Source organism: Dufourea novaeangliae, unplaced genomic scaffold, assembly GCF_001272555.1.
Source record: "Dufourea novaeangliae isolate 0120121106 unplaced genomic scaffold, ASM127255v1 scaffold8, whole genome shotgun sequence".
Lineage (NCBI taxonomy): Eukaryota > Metazoa > Arthropoda > Insecta > Hymenoptera > Halictidae > Dufourea > Dufourea novaeangliae.
The window spans coordinates 2309373-2326480 of NW_015373923.1; the positions used below are offsets into that span (position 1 = coordinate 2309373).

A 17108-nucleotide genomic window follows, 5' to 3' on the forward strand; every position below is an offset into this window, starting at 1 on the left:
TTTTGTTTTTAAAGTCATAAATCGTTGAAAATGTATGCGTTTTGTTAATAGAGTACTGTTGGTCGTGTGTCAAAATTATTTAAATACTACGCAAAAGTTTTGTAACTCTGGGAAGGGAGGAGGGGCAATGTCCAATTTTTTTTTTCTTGTAGGGTGGGGCAAAAGCCAGTTTTTTTCCATACGAGGGGGGAGGGAGCAAGTGCCCCCCTCCTTGGTTACGCACATTGTAATCCCCTCGCCGTGTCTCGAGCTACTTTCGAACAACTTTCCGTGTGACAGCCAGTGTCTTTGGTAGATAAATAAAACAGGAAGTAGTAGAAATCTTCTGAATGTTGATAGAACATCATAAAATAGGGGATCAGAGTGTGTAATTCTGGAGAGATTGTCAATTCTTCGAACGTACCCAGATGCGCCAAATCCGAGTTAAACCGAATTCCAACGATTCTCTGTGTGTACCTGGGTCTCCTCCCATTCATCCGACGATTTCCGTGAATTCCACGATACGAATGCACGAAATATAAATAGCCCCACCCCTGCGATTGAGACGGATCGGCGGCTGTAGGTGGTAGCCACGACGACGATATTTCTCATTCAGATTTAGGGATCTGGCGAGCGTCCCCGCTTTCGTAACGATCAGGACAGAACGGGCCGTCGTTCTACCATTCGTTCGTCTGGCTCGTTTTTCGGCTCTTTCCACGTTGGTCTGCTGTCTCGCGATCGATCGTAAAAAACCGAAGGATACGACCTCATGTGTCAATCAGAGAATCTCCGTCTTATTTCTGCGTTTCGACGCGCGTTATGGCCGGGATCCGTGAGCATCGTCCATTTATTCCGTTGATGCGGGATCATTGAGTAGAAATAGAGCGCCTTCGATCCGGGCTAATGTACGTGTTTGCTGTGTGTATTCTGTTTACTGGCCCGATATTGCTTTGCGACGCAACGGTTGCGTCTGTTACTGGGTATTTGGTAATTACAATGAACCCTCTTATCACACGGTGGAAAAATCGCGACAGCCTATAACACGGTTTCCATACAACCCGACTTAATAAACATGGACGATCTTCGTATCTGTAACAGATGGCATCTGTTACTGGAAGGCAATTTGTTCGTGTAACAGAACGTTCGGATAGTGGAACTCTCGTTTGATAGCACTCTCGATTGGTAGCACTCTCGATTGGTGGTAATTCTCGCGTATCGGAATATTCGAACAAATTGGACGTTCGGATACGAGAGGCTCCACCGTATTTACTCGAGTGTTCGAATAATTCCGTAATGTCTCATCGAACGTGACACTTCGTATTCGTTTCAATTCAACGCGTGCCACCGTTTGTCAGTTGCAAATGATCCGTTCACCGAACCAACAAATTATTGGTACAAGAACGTTGACAGGATCGCGAGATAGACCGTTGAATTTCGAGAACATTGTAATAAGTGTAAAGAAATTATATAAAAAAAATTACATTTTGCATGTTTTCTATACCAAATATTTCCCTCTTCCCGATGGTAAAAATGATTTCGTTCTAAATAGTCTAGTTTTTAATATAGGTACAAAACAGTCTAAAAATGATATTAAGTTCATATTTTTAAAACATTGCGAAGTCCATCAGATAGAGGAATTAATGAAAAGTTCGCCATTTCTACATATAGAGACTTATCCAACGGTTCCAAAGTTACGTCTTGATAGCACTCTCGATTGGTGGTAATTCTCGCGTATCGGAATATTCGAACAAATTGGACGTTCGGATACGAGAGGCTCCACCGTATTTACTCGAGTGTTCGAATAATTCCGTAATGTCTCATCGAACGTGACACTTCGTATTCGTTTCAATTCAACGCGTGCCACCGTTTGTCAGTTGCAAATGATCCGTTCACCGAACCAACAAATTATTGGTACAAGAACGTTGACAGGATCGCGAGATAGACCGTTGAATTTCGAGAACATTGTAGAGACGAGCAACGCGCAAAATATTACATTCGTTACGAGATTTAAATTGAACGTTCGTTGACGGTTCTATAGTGCCTTCCTTCGGTGCGCAAGTCCCTGTTGTTTCGCGAAACACGTTATCGAACGACTAGGGAACGGCATCGCGACAAATTGTTGCATTAGTGCGGCCGGGAATCGCTGTTCCATCCACTTAAATTATTTATACCGACGTGCCCAGAGGGACATTCGTACGGGGAAATACGAGCGCACTGTTTGGCGGTACTTACGTTCACCGGAGGGTGAAAACGCGCACAGTTTCCAGCTCATATCCGTGAATTTATTGGTCGTAGGCGAATAATAAGCTGCTTTGTGCTGCTTGAACCTCTGTGTGGCAGGACTGTGTCTGGACACGATAAAGTTGCGTTTCACGAGTCACGCTGCAATATTGTCGCCCTCGAAACGATTCAAACCGCGCGATAATTCACCAAGGCACCCTGTTCTCGGTCGGTTTTGTAACGTCGGTGGACTGATTCGGTTTGGAGAGAAAAAACAAATCACAGAAACACGAAATCTGGACGGTAGTGAACACTTTCACAAATCGAGGATCGAGGGACATATCGTTGACGATATTTTGTAATTTTTTTTATTTTCTTTTAAAGATGTAATAATAACGATTAAGACAGATGATAAGCATAAACGGGGATAAGTTCCCGTTAGTGTCGCAGAAGTGTTAATATTGAAATAGTTACTATATATATATATATCTATCAACAGAAAACAATGACTGCCATTTAATTTTAATTCGTTTCATCAAAACACCATCTGCGGTACCAGGTATATCTTCTGCTGTCAATCGCTAAGGAATAACATATAATATGATCTATATATTGAATTTTTAGTAAACAATAATTCTGCATACACAAAAATTTTAATTTTCTCTCTTATGTAACAGCTTAGAGGTATGCACCCTCTTAAATAACGATGCTTTTAAATTCGTCACATCCTGCGTCCAAGAGACTGATCGAAAACCGAACTTCTTCCGTGCGTAACGCTCCGTCACAAAAGATTGCACATGTTTCATGAAACAGGGTGAAGAAAGAACAGCAAGAACAGAAGATAAAAGGGACGCGTTGATACCGGGGTTGTTTGAGATAAACGGTTGAGTTTTCAGGCTCGGTGACGTGAAATGTGTCTCTCCCCATTCTTTTTTTTCGCCGAAGGACAGAGAGAAAGATGTCGGCCATGTTGCCCTCGGCCATTTTCGGGAGCGAACACGCGCGCACGGACAAAAAAAAAAAAAAGGCGGGTACGCTACGGGCCCTTCGGTGAAAACCCGCTTTTTAAAGAAGGACCACGTCAAATCTGACAGCCAGCGGAGGGTTCAGGAGGGAGCCACACGGGGGCCACGTATGGGCACGCAAGGGGGCCGAAAAAAGGGCCCGCCTCGTTTGTGCGTCCCCTCGATCCTTCGTCCGCTCGCTGCTCTGGCCGTTTCAAAAAGAACAATCCTCCTTCTCCTCCCTCTTCTCGGCTCTTCCTCGACGTCCTTATTTCGTCTCTACCCTCGGTGGTGTGCGCTCCTCGTTCTGTTAACCACCGAGGACACGACAGAGGGGCCATTCATTCATGCACGCATTCCCAGAATGCAACGGTGGCCCTCCGAGAGGACCGAGCGCGTATGGATGTACAGTGAGAGTCAAAACTAAGTATACACTTTACAAGGGTGAGGTTCGTGTAATATTTCTGTAGCATCCTATTATTGTAAGATCGTGGCAGTGATCAGTGATACAGTTTTATATGATTTTCTTAAGATTTTTGGGATGAACGGGCAGCCAAAATATTCGAGAAGAAGAATACAAAAAAAAAAAAAAAAAAACGATACGAATGAAAGAAAAAAATGAACAGGAAAAATCTTGAATAATTCGAGAGATTAACGGAAATTTCGACGGAACAAACACCGTTCGTGATTCTCTCTAATTGCTGAAATCCCGAAATCCGTCACTGTGATGGGGTTTGGTAGTGCGAAATCAAGCGTTTAAACACCCCTCCCCCCCATCTGCGGATAAGATTAACGTCCGCGATAATTACGAGAGTAACACAGAGGACAAACGAAACGAAAGACGAATGGCCCCACACGGAGACTGTTCGGCGATCCAATGGGAAGAGTTATCGAAACGATCCTCGACGGAGGTAGGAAAATTGATGGGGGCCGATCTCGATCTCTCTTTCCCGAGACTCTTCGTGGGAGATCGACGTGCTTTCGACGGGAATAATCGGGAATAATGCTTCGCGCGACAGTTGCCAGAAAATGCGGATTTTCATGCCAATTCGCTAGAGCAACGGAGAAGGAGCAGACGTCGTAGGAAGGAAACGGGCAAACGATCGTAAATTTTCATTCTCTCGGACGGTCAAGGAATGCCTCGTTCAGAATCGGTTGCGCCGTCCGTGAGCATTCCGTTTTGATCCGCCTCTAACGATTGCGTCCGCCATTACTAGAGAGGGTAAAATTGAAATACACATTTTGCTTTGTTTTTATTTTTTTTTTTTAAACAGTTCAGAATTTCTGTATAGGGTCCACCTTTTTGGAGTAACATTTAAGATTTCGTGGAAACTTAACATTTTTGTTGTATTTTTTGTGGTTAACAAGATGTATAGGAAAATTGAAAACACACAGGTTAAACTTTAAGGGGTGTTTTCACCGTGAAAAACGAACAGAAGATTGTCCGATAATTCTGTCGAGGTCCCCCCGTACAAACTTGCGAAGTTTCGACGAAAAAGAAAATCGAAATTTTCGGATTAATAAAGTTCCCTTGGCGAAGCAATAACGAGTCGATGGAAATCGAACGAAATTTTTAACGATCCTCTGTCGACTTCGTCTCATCAATTTGGATCACACGAACGGAAAGACCGAAGGAGTCTCGAGGGGGTACGGTCCCGTTCAATGCGTTTTGGTCAGAAAACGAATTCTTTCGGGTGAATACGCACAACCGTGGACAGGCATTGTTCCCTCGGATAAGGGTGGGGGGAATGGTCGACGTGTGTCGACGACGAGAGGTAACGTGCAGGCACAAGGGGGAGGATGCTGTGTGCCCCGTCGACGTGAAACAAAAGAAAAGAAGCCTCGACGCGACCGATCATGCGTGAACCACCGCGTGGTATCGCGGGGAAGCGTGTTCGACGGGTAAGAAAAATAAGTTACACAGAGAACCGGGAAAAATAAGCGAAAATAAAGTCTACGGCTGGCGTTCGGTGTGTGCATCCATATTGGGCCCGAATAAATCGACGATATGTGTTGCCCAGGATGTTAAATAAGAGGGAGAATTAAACAAATTTCTTGGTGCATGCAGAATTATTGTTTATTAAAAATTCATTCGAATATCCATCTTATTATATGTTATCTTCTTAGTAATTTCTGAACAATGGAGCTATATATCAATCTACAGGACAAAATGGCTACGATTTAAATATACAGACCCCTCTCGATTATTGTCCCGAACTCGGGGCCGCGCCGGGACAATAATCGAATAGGGAGAAATGCTTCAGATCCTCGGAAATTCGTTTCTTGCCCGAAGCCCGAACCTCTGCAACAAAGTATGCGCTCGAGAGGTTCCATGGTCTCCAGTGGTGGGGATAATGCCTGGACAATAATCGTGTAGAACAAGCTAGGATTAGGGGTCTATACAGATCCAGATAGTCTAGTTCATCGAATCATTGAAAATGTCCAGTTTCCAGAGGGTTGATTGGTCCTTTTAATTTCAAGTTTTGTCGCCAGGAAGACGACCTATATTCTTCGGTTTTGATCGAAAATCAACCATCACTTTCGTGCACGCCCAAATAGATCACGGAACAGACATCGTGCATACGTGTCCCCTGGCCGCATGTCAGCGAGAGTGAAACGGAAACGATGCGGAACGTTAAACCGCGGGACGAGACGCGACGAAGGAAACTGGCAGGCGGCGTTTATTAGCCACTTTTATTATACCCGGCGCATGTGTCCACGGAACATTTGGTTTTCATTGTTCGTTACGACACTTGGTCCCGACTCAACGTGGACACACCGGCCCGGCACAAGCCGTGCTCTCTTCTTTTTCCATCGACCAAAAATATCTCGAGGCTCGAGTGATTTCTACCGACGACTGATTGCAATTGACCATGGCGATTCCAAAACGGTTAAACATCCAAACGATCTTGATATACGATCTTGTTTCGATACCAATCTCTGTCACTTCTCTGTATTTTTGTTGCGTTGATCCTCGAGATCGATTATTAAAATTATCGAGTTTGGCCGTAATATCATCAATACTACAATATACTTTTTCATATGGACATTCCTTAGGGAATATTCATTTATCATTTTGGAGTAATGTTTGAAAGAAGTGCAAATTAAACGTACTCATACGTGCCACTATCCTTTAAGAGGTTAAGAACAACTCCGTCGCGGCCGCCATATTGGTAGCGTTGTCCTTCGACTGTCACTCGTCTGACGAGCCTGAAGGTCGGACGAGAGACTCGGCTGAATGCGTTCGACGTGTGTCTATATCAGACACGACGCAAGGCTCACGTTTTCTCTCTCCTTTTCCTCTCCACGCTGCCTCCTTTACGCGGATAACATCCCCGGAAACGTCTGCGGTACCAATAAGTGTAAAGAAATTATATAAAAAAAATTACATTTTGCATGTTTTCTATACCAAATATTTCCCTCTTCCCGATGGTAAAAATGATTATTTCGTTCTAAATAGTCTAGTTTTTAATATAGGTACAAAACAGTCTAAAAATGATATTAAGTTCATATTTTTAAAACATTGCGAAGTCCATCAGATAGAGGAATTAATGCAAAGTTCGCCATTTCTACATATAGAGACTTATCCAACGGTTCCAAAGTTACGTTTCCGCATCTTTGATTTGCTCTGCTCTAAAGTTTGAAAAGTGTGACTTAATACACTCTGGCTCGGGGGTCCAGATGTATGCAACGAACGGTACAAGCACACCATTCCTCTTCCCCCCTTAAACGGTGTCGAGTTACCTCGTCAGCAGCACAGGAGGGGGGAGGGGGCACAAAGCTTATGTAAGTATGTATACGCCAAGAAGCTTCGATCCTCTCGCGGTGCCTGCGCGCAACCTCCGCCCTTCTTCCCTGTTTTTCTTTCTCTCTTTCTCACACTGTTTCTGTCTCTGTGTTCCGGAACCGTGTTATTCGGGCTTGGGTTTCACTCGTCGTACAAAGATACGCGTTCCGCCGTGAATTTTCTTCGCATCCGGAGACCGTGACCGAGAGACAATTCGAGGTGTGAGGCAAAGAGACAAAGAGGCCCGATTGCGCGTTTAGATTAGAAACGACAACGGAAATAAACATCTCCGTCAATGTCAATGTAACAAATTCAAAAGTTTAATCAATAGTACGTATCACTAGTAATTTTAAATACGAACTATTTAAGTTGTGCTCGCGTAATCTACTACAAAATATTGTTCAAAGTACCGATCGATTCCTGTCGATAAAACAGAACTTAAGGTCCTGTGTACCGACAGTAAAATTCAGTCGTCCCTTATGATCCAAATATTATAGAATATAAAATATATTCAATGCTTCTTTTTTATAAAACAAAATTATGAGTTTTGTTCAGCTGATTAGCAACTGATCGGAACACTGTGCGGCGGTTCGAACCGAAATCAAGGAACGTCCGCTCTCTGGGTGTTCCTCTGGGCCCACCAGAAAACGGGGTCCCGCAACTCGTGTTCGAATCTGTTTCGCGCGAAGGAGTCGATCGACCGTTCGTTGACATGATTATCAACGAATAACGTTCCTCCCGTGTGGGGCACGTCGCTGCGGGGGCCTTTCCTCTTGACGAATAGGACGACAGAAGAAGATGGGGGATTCTACGCTCGTCTTGTGTAACACGCGGGCCCCCGTGGCCAGGGGACGAGGAAGAAGACTACTACTGAGCCGAGTGGCAGGTTCAGCGTAATCCGGATTAAAGAAATTCCGGAACACCGAAAGCGTTTTAACGCTCGCCGGGGCACTGTTATTCCGAAGCTTGGACTCCCGAGTTTACCTGCCGTGATTTTATCGGTCTGTCACGCAGCTAATAGCGGCGAGAGCCGATTCGATCGATCGATCGATCGATCGAACACGTTTAACCCTTTGCGATCGACACATTTCTCTCTGGTGGTACCACTAGCAACTGTAGCCGAAGCAAGTTTATATTTATACTTCTCGATCGTAGAATAACACGCCGTCGCCTGAGTTCTTAACTGTTCTGATTACATTTTTCAAAAAAGCATTTAGTTAATTACTATAAAAGTTATAACCTAAATATCATCTCAGTTTGTAACATAATATTATTGAATATCTCTTTTTTTTTTTTTTTTTTTTTTTTTTTTTGAAAAAAAATAATTGTTTCATAAGTGTGGGTGCATTTCGGAAGTCTACACAAAGACGATCCCACATATTCAGAATCGCGGCAGTACCTAGAATCAGAATCCTAATTATCCACGGATTCAACTGGCTGCAAAACGTAACCGTGTCCCCTATTCTAAACACCCAGGGATGATATTTTCCCCAAATAATTGCGCGACGGGGCCAGGATTTAGCAGTCACGGTGGCTTGTTGTCCGAGGGTCTGTGGGGCAGGTAAAAACAGTGAACCAGAGATCCTTACCCATTTGGCTTGACCAGGAACAGGGAGGGGTGGGGGGGGGGGGGCGAAACAGACGGAGGTGAGTCGAAGTTTGTAAACAGAGGCGGTGTGTACACGGTAGGCTGCATCCCCCCATTATTTTAGGCCGGAGAGAAATTCTTTCCTATCTGCTTATGGAATCAGCTGCCCCATGGCCTCACTCGACGTGCTCACCTGCCGGCTGGGCTGGATATCGAAGGGGAGGCTGGTTGGCTCTCCCTTGGCTCTCCCTGGCTCTCCCTGGCTCTCCCTTCGCTCTCCCTTAGTTGCTTGGGCTCCTCGTTTGGCCTACTTGGGAAAATCCTCCGCCGAACAGACAGCTTCCCAGCAAACTCCACAACCGAATGGTTGTTCAATTTGCTGGCCCAGGAGGGACTACTTCGTCTGTACACAACAAGAAGCGAAGTTTGTCTTCCTGGCTTCTTGGCCGAGCGGGGGGCGGTTGGGTAATCCGGTGGCGATCCGTGCCGCCACGGATAATACCGTGCGGCTTTAATTCGCAGGTAATCTCTCTCTAGTGAACCGGCCCGGGGAAAGTCAAGTTTACCGGTTCTGGAATTACTCGGGTGAAGGTACAGGAGATAACCTTCGTAGGTTCATTTTTCCAGGCACTTAAAAATAATCTTCATTTTGCAACAATATTAAGAGATAATATGCGAAACTGATTCTTCGCATGTTCCTCTTTAAAAATAAATATGGACAAGTGCCCCCCCCCCTGACCACCCTTGGCTAAGCGCAAGCCTGAAATTCTGGAGGCTTCACCCGGAACACACTTCCAAAATCATCCCTCCTCGAGAACGCGTATAAATATCGACGGAGTTCTCTCCTCCAGTCAATTAAGATCTCACTAACGACGCGTCTCTTGGTTTCTCCTGTTCCTCGTTTTTCTAACGAGTCTAATAATATTGTCTCGCGTTTCTAACGCGACGACCGAAGCGCGCAATCGGATCGCGTCTACCGACCAGAATAGAAGCCCGAAATCCTCAGATCTTCTTGGCTCGGCTTTTAGCCGGCTTTCCGGCCTCTCTCTCTCTCTCTCTCTCTCTCTCTCTCTCTCTGTGTTTCTCTCTTTCTCCCCGTCATTCTCGATCCTCCGTCTCTGTTCCACAAGAAACGGATGGGGGATCTCTGGGAGCGTGTTCGCCTCTTGTCGTGTGTGCACGCGTGTCGGTTCGTGGCCGAGGAGACGCCACGTAGACGATCGAAGTTCGAAGACGGCCGCGCGCGCAGCGTTACGACGTCTCGCACCGCCCTCGAGATTCCATTCTGGCTGGCTCGTAATCGAGTGGAATCGCGACAGATCATCGCCGTGAATCGGCGCCAAATGAGCCTTGGAAAAGGGGGAGGGTTGAGAAAAATCAACAAAGGGGTGTGAACCCCGAAAACAGACGAGAATCTCTGTCTCGTCGAAGATGCGGCGGCCATATTGGAGAACAGAGTACAGACTCCTATCGATTATCGTCTGTCTGGTTCTACACGATTATTGTCCAGGCGTAAAGTTGCGTCTACACTATATGTTATACAGCAAAGTTATAAAACTTGTTAGAAATACAGAATTAAGAATGTTATATAACGTGATGTTCCATAACATTGTTCTTGTTATATAGCAAATTATATGTTATCCATCTAGTGTGACGCCATTATTAATAATGACTTGTTTGAAAGGTATAGTCTTGTAACAAGTTATAAAAACATGTATTGAAAGGTTACACAGTGATTTGTCGAAAATTTTCGTGATCATAAAAAGAGTTTTGATTATTATTCTTACTAGCCAAAATTTTACATATAATAAACGATCTGCGGCCGCCCCTGAGTTAGGCCGCCCAGATACAGGGGCACATTTTGCACCCTCGCTAGGGACGGCCCTGATTACCGGTATGTTGTGCGACACGGAACTTATATCGCTGTGCAATAGTAATTCCCTAGACCGGAGATCGTTCCACCGGTGGTCGATTTCGTACCACACGTCGACCCGCGTATTTTCCATCCCTGGCACTAGCCTGTCCCGTTCCACAAAGAGTATACAGGGGGGATGGACACACAAGGATTAGCATAATTCGTAATTTAATTTCCCGATAAATTTCCCATGGCCGTAACGATTTCCCTCTCTCTTTCTCTGTCTTTGAAATGAGATGGTATCAGCTTGCGCGATTCCACTAATTCGCGTCTAAGTTTATATCGGTCCAGGGGGAGAGCAGCACGGGGTCGAGATACGATCTCCATTCTTCCTGACACCCCCTCTCTGTTTCTCTGGTCCTCCCGTGTGTCCCCTGGAATCCTTTTCTCTCGGCGGCCGCCTCGTAAAATCGGATTATATCGGCCCTGTCGCCCCTGCGTTGTCGCCGCGCAACTTTATTTGGGAACACCACCACCACTGCAAGCAAGCAGCGATAGTCACGCCTGTGGTCGAGCAACGGGTCAGAGTTCGGGATCCCTTCGTAAACGCAACGTTGGTAGTAATCGAATTTTCGTTTAAGGGATTTTGCCACTGCGAAGTATTGCCGTTTTTCGGAATTTTTTTGTCAGTGAAAGAAAGGTTCAACATAAATGTAGTATTGTCTATTCATTATTACACTTATTGAGAGTATAAAAACATTTTTTCTTTAAACTTTTAATAATTCTTTTGTAATATACATACGTATGTCACTCGGAAGGGAGTGGCTCGAAGAAAAATGTAGACTGTACAAGTTATTTTATTCAAGTATCTCCACAAAAGAATTGCTATCGAAACAATTATCAGCCAACGTTTATATTTCTTCTAATACACTTTCATAATAAACAATCGTATGTATAAAAATCGCCTTATTCCACTGCTTGAGACTTAACAGGTTAATATTAATAATTCGCTGTTTCGAGGGTCACGGAAGGCAACCATTCTGCGGCGAGGAGGCAGTTCTTTTTTTTTTTTTTTTTTATTTTATTTTTTAAAATCCTCACGTACAGGTTTCGGTTCTTCTTCCAGGAGATAGAATCTGTCCCCACGCGTTCAAATCGTTTCTGACCGTCTGTCTGTCTTTCTTTCCCTCTCTGTGTTCTCGAAGGAACGAACGAATCGATCTCGATGGCCGTGTGCCGCATGGAATTTCGAAGGGAAGCTTATTTACGAACCGACCGATTAATAAAACCGAGAGCCGCGCGCGCCTTCGATCATTATCTCCCGTCGCGGGTGGTGTTTAGAGCCGAACCGTAACGCCTGGCTGTAAAATCGTGATGCACCACACGATTTTTCGGGCCGTTATTGGGCCATTGCTTGCGACGTGTATCATTGATCCTGTTCCTCGAACAATCATGGGAGTAGCCAGTTTTTGGACGGAACGAAGTAGCTTTTTCTCCACCCTACAAGACAAAAAAAAATTGGATACCCCTCCCCTTCTTTCCCAGAGTTACGAAATTTATGCGTAATATTTATTATTGCAGTATAATTTAAAACACAACCAACAGCTTCAATTAACAAAACGCATACAATTTCAACGATTTATGACTTTAAAAACAAAATACATTGTGCCTGGCTACGTACAGACTTTTTCACTGTGGCAGTCGATGTGTTAATATTTTTTCCTCCCCTTGACTGATAACCTGGCTACGCCAGTCTATGACAGCAATGACAAAAAGTTCTCCTATCTTGTGGATCTCGAGATTTGTTCGGTGATTTGTGTCGGATCTTTGATCGACTTCGCTGTTTGTGATTAATCGAGAAGCATCTTCCTTGGTGACTGGTGTGGTTGGCATTTTGAATTCCGAAATTTAGGTGACGGCGCTGCCAAGAACTGCGAATGTCGTTAGTAGGGTATCGGTTGATCGTTTAATTCGGAGTGATTTATCGTTGAATTTTAGTAACGGCGGTGTTTGCACATTCTCGTGTGGGCACCTTTCCGATAATTTATCGCATGCTGTTCCCTGAATTGAATCGGGCCTGTTATTAAAATCAAATTAAGGAAGATATATGCATCACCTTGCCGGCTGGATTTCGATGCTCTGTATCTTGACTGATTGAAATACAGGGGAACTTGCGGTTTTTACTTATAGTAAAGGCTAGAATCTAGGCTTTATATCTAGGCGCTAGATGGACTATAAAACATAGGCATGAATTTTCATTTTCTGGTGTGAACAGAAAAAGCCTTTCCTTGTGAAACAAATTCAAACATTCTTGCTTGAAGGGTTCACTGATAGCTACCAATAAGTGAATTGCTAATGTCCTCATCACCTAAGAATTTTTAACCCCCAAAGGGATTTTAATTCTAGGGTTTGAAGTCTACTGGTAACTCTCAGTAACTGAATTGTTAATGTCCAAGGCTCCTAGGACTCTTTGACCCCTAAAAGAAGCAGTATTAAAGTCTGGACACTCTACTGGTAGCCCCAAATAATTAAAATAGTCAGTATCCATCTCACCTAAAACTCTTTGGTCTGCAAATAGGTTGCAAGCATGCAGGGCCTAAAGAGTCTCTGCATCGCATAGGCCCAGCCTTCTTGTCAGACCCAAACGTACACCGTCCAATCACGAAATTAAAATCTTCCTCTCGCGTGAACTTGTTATCGCGAGTCAGAGCAGAGACAAATCTCGGCGCGGAGATATGAAAAGTGGTTGTCGTCGTAGCTTGCACGTCGATCACCGACGACTCGACAACGATGGTGGGTAGAAAGGTGTCACGGACGACGAAGAAAACGGGTGTACGGCCGAATAAATGTCTCCAACCCGGGATGAGTCACAAATCCTAATGAAAATAATAATGGCCCCGAAAGGATTCCGTTCTTTCGTTCGGTCGGGGAACGCGGATAAATTTACTGCGCGATCTCGCCTCGGATAAGGCATACCTGGGGGACACCTCGTCGGGGGTTATGGACCCTGGGGGCCATGCAACGGGTGGCGCGGAAACCACCGTTCTCGGAGAGGAGGGGGGGGACACGTACAGGCCCATAGTCCCCCCCCCCTCTCCATCCTCCTTCTATGTCCTTGTCTTGCGTCGTTCCACGTGTGGGATCCGTCGCGTCTCGTGGAAATAATTCTTGTCCCGGCGTCGGACTCGAAACGAGGATTTTCACCTGCCGAACGGATTTATCGCCGGTCCCTGGTAGAGTATCACACCGTGGTGGCAAGGTTTTTTTGTTTTTATTCTTGTTCCTCTTTTGTTTTATGGCGCCACCTTATGGATTGTCGTGTTATGGGAATGTCGTGGTGTTGTATGAGAGGATTAAAATCGTATATCTGTACCTACCTGCACCGAATACTCCTGAACTCATTCCAAAATCCATTTGTCCGTGTCACAGAGGATCTGAAAGTCAGAAGATCCCAAACTCATAGGATCCCAAAATGGGATGATCTCAAAATCATACGATTCCAAAGTCAAAGGACTCAAAAATCATAGGCACCGAAAATCACAGGGTCCCAAGGTTAAAAAATCCGAAACTCACAGGATCCCGAAGTTAGGAGATCCGAAACTCGCAGTATCCGATACTCAGGGAATCCGACAATCGGAGGATCCTAAAATCGGAGGCTAGTCTTTCCTAGTATGGTCCCTTATCACATCGGTAGCCAACCAGCATCGAGGGGTCCACCGTTCCCCCCTACGGAGGACACCGGTTCTCGAAACCCCCCCTCCCGTAGACAAGTGTCTCTCGCGGCACTTGCAGCGGACGGTGTGCCGTATCGCGGCGGGCACGTCTAAACGACTTGTAAAACAAGCGGTTAACGATTGCCTCTCGTACCTGGAGACGCGCGGCGGAACTTGGAACGGTGGAAGAAAGGCGAACGCGCGCGGCGCGAAGGAGAGGCGGTTACGGGGCCTGAAACCGGGGCCTCTTCTCTCTCTCTCTCTCTCTCTCTCTCTCTCTCTCTCTCTCTCTCTCCCTCGATTAGAAAGAGACCGTTGTGTGTCCCACGTGGTTCGGCTCTCCGAGGAGGTCCAGCCCGCTAAATTGAGTTTACGAGACACGGCCCGCGATCGTCTTCCCTGGTCCGCACGCCGGATCTCTCCCCGCTTTATATATTCCTATTCTTCCATCGTTCTCTCGGCGTATCCCCTTCTTCCCTCTCTCTCCCCATTTCGCCCTTAATTCGCACACAACTGGTGTGTACTCCTCTCTCTTTCTCTATCTCTTGTCGGTAGTTTACGTATTGCCGACGGTATTATCTTACCCGAGATATTATTCCGTGGACCCCCATCTCCTCTTCCGCTTCGAGTCATTGCCGATCACCGGCTACGAAACACCTTCTTCTCTCCCCCCCCCCCCTATTTCTCCCTTCTATCTCGCAGAGTCCCTTTCCGTTCGTTGTTTCTCGTTCGGATAATTATATTAGACCCGTTTCGTATTGCGTACGGGGAAGGGGATAAAAGCCTTGCGCCCCCAGAGGCAGCTTGTTCGACAGAGGGCATTACGAAAGTGCGAATATAATCGTGTGGCGAAGCCGATTCCCCCGGCTGGAATATTAATTGGGGGATATATACAGGCTGTGTGGGCCCACACGTATTGTTGGCGGTAACGAGATGCCTTCGTTCGATCGATAAGGAACACGTAAAAACCCGTGTGTGTACAGAGAAGGAGGAGAGATCGTTGCCGTTGATTCCGGTCCAGACCGGTTGACGGTGTGGTCGTGTCTTGGGGGATTGTACGGGCATATATGGTGCGTCAGCGGGCGTCTAATCGGTTCCGCGATTCTGGCTTTTCGAATGTTTAAAATCCAATGGTGAATAGAGCCACGACCCGTCGTTCGGACGCTCCTTAAAACCTAAAGGTGAGCTGTAGCAACCCCGTTGTCAAGTATCCTCGTTTAGACCAAAAGGTGACTACAACCACCCATTGCAATGTATACTCATCGAGGCGGAACGATGACTAATGGTCACCCCGTTAACAATCCCCGAAAATTGTCCAGGCAAACACAATTTCCGTCGGGATTCGAATCTCTGGTTTAACCCAACGATCGTGTTCGTTCTGTTTCAGCGGGCAGAGGGAAGACAAAACCCACGGTGGCGGACTCGGTGATTCCAGCAGCGAGAGCGGAGACGAGGCGAAGAGGCAGGCTGTCGGTCAGCAACAACCCCAGCAACCGTCCTCGTGTGCCGTTCAGCAGCAACAGCAGCAGCAGCAACAGCAACAACAAATGGTGGAGCACCAGCAGACGCCGAGCATGTATCAGCTACCGCCACCAGTCTCTGTCTCCAGTCCTCACTCGTACCATCAGGGTCACGGCTCGACCCTGAGCCATCCTCACACGCCGACCCACCACATGCAACACCACGACACCAGCAGCGAGAGCGGCGACGACAAACGGAATCTCCATCATCAGCTGCAACATCATCTACAGGTCGGCGCGCACGGTGCGCACGGTCTGGTGCATCCGACGGCGACCTTGCCGCCGCCGCCGCCCAGCTGCGCCCAGCAGAAGAGCCAGTTGGACTACATGCAGTACTACAGTCCCCAGGTAATTCAGTTTTTTTTTTCGGCAATTTTCAACGATCCCGATCTAATTGGGTGCAGGAATCACGCTAGGGGGTAGCAATGGAGCTGCTGAAGGAGAGTCCTAAGTAGTAGCTCCGAATAAGGAAATTTATTTGTGTACAAGTTACCTGGGAATAGGTATAAGTCAATTGCTAGTATCCAGATCACCTAGGAATCTTTGCCCTCCAAACGGGTTTTAATTGTAGGGCTTAAAGAGCCCGCTGATAGTTACCAATAAGTGAATTCCTAGTATCCATCTCACCTACGAATCTTTGGCCCTCGAAAGGGATTTTATCCTGGGATCTAGAAAGTTCCCTGTTAACGGCCCTCGTAATAAGTGAATCGTTGATTATCCAAAGTCACCGACGATGCTGATGTTCCAGGACTACCTGATAGGCACGCCGACCTCGGCCGATCTCCAGAAGTCCCTTCCTCACACGGCCACGTCGATGCAGATGGGTGCTATAGCTCCTTCCATGGGTGGGCTGAGCCCAATGGGTCCGTCGACGATGCTACCGAACACGATGCAGGGCGTGAACACGATGAACACAATGTCGATGAACGGCATGGGAATGGGGGCGTACCAGGGTATGGGCTCGATGGGTATGTCGACGTCACACGGCGGTTATCACAGCGGCCTCGTGCTTGGTGATTACCATTCGTTGTGACCCTGGGCCCCGGGCAGCCAGAGCAAAGGAACCAAGAGGAAACTGCTGAACGGTGAACTCGTCTCGTAAGGGTCCACCAACGAAACTGACTAAACAATTGAAAGGACACACTCGTTCCACCGATGTCCAATGTAAAACGGGCGATCTACCGAAGGAACGATCAACCGTCCCACCATCCAAGACACACGAAGGTGGTCCTGGGACCTAGGTTTAACTACTGGGTGGTCCTCTTAGATAATTTCGGGAACGGTTTCACCTGTCCTCGTGGATCCCCCGTGTTTCCCACTCGCGAATCCTTCGAGACCCGTTCTCTACGATTCATCCTAGGATCGATAAGAAAGTGGTGGACTACGAGGGATCAAGGATACATCGGTTGTCATCTCCCCTCAAGCCCCAGTACGTGTACTAC

The 17108-nt window shown here is 46.4% G+C and overlaps 1 protein-coding gene across 1 annotated transcript in view; it reads left to right on the forward strand.

Moving 5' to 3' along the window:
• Positions 1 to 16774, forward strand: part of LOC107194844 (homeobox protein SIX2-like) — a 37269-nt gene extending 20495 nt beyond the window's left edge. Inside the window, exons 4-5 of the mRNA XM_015584550.1 lie at positions 15534 to 16014; positions 16415 to 16774. Coding sequence (XP_015440036.1) covers positions 15534 to 16014; positions 16415 to 16699 — 766 coding nt within the window. The 3' untranslated portion in view covers positions 16700 to 16774. The remainder of the gene's footprint in view (positions 1 to 15533; positions 16015 to 16414) is intronic.
• Positions 16775 to 17108: the final 334 nt, after the last annotated feature.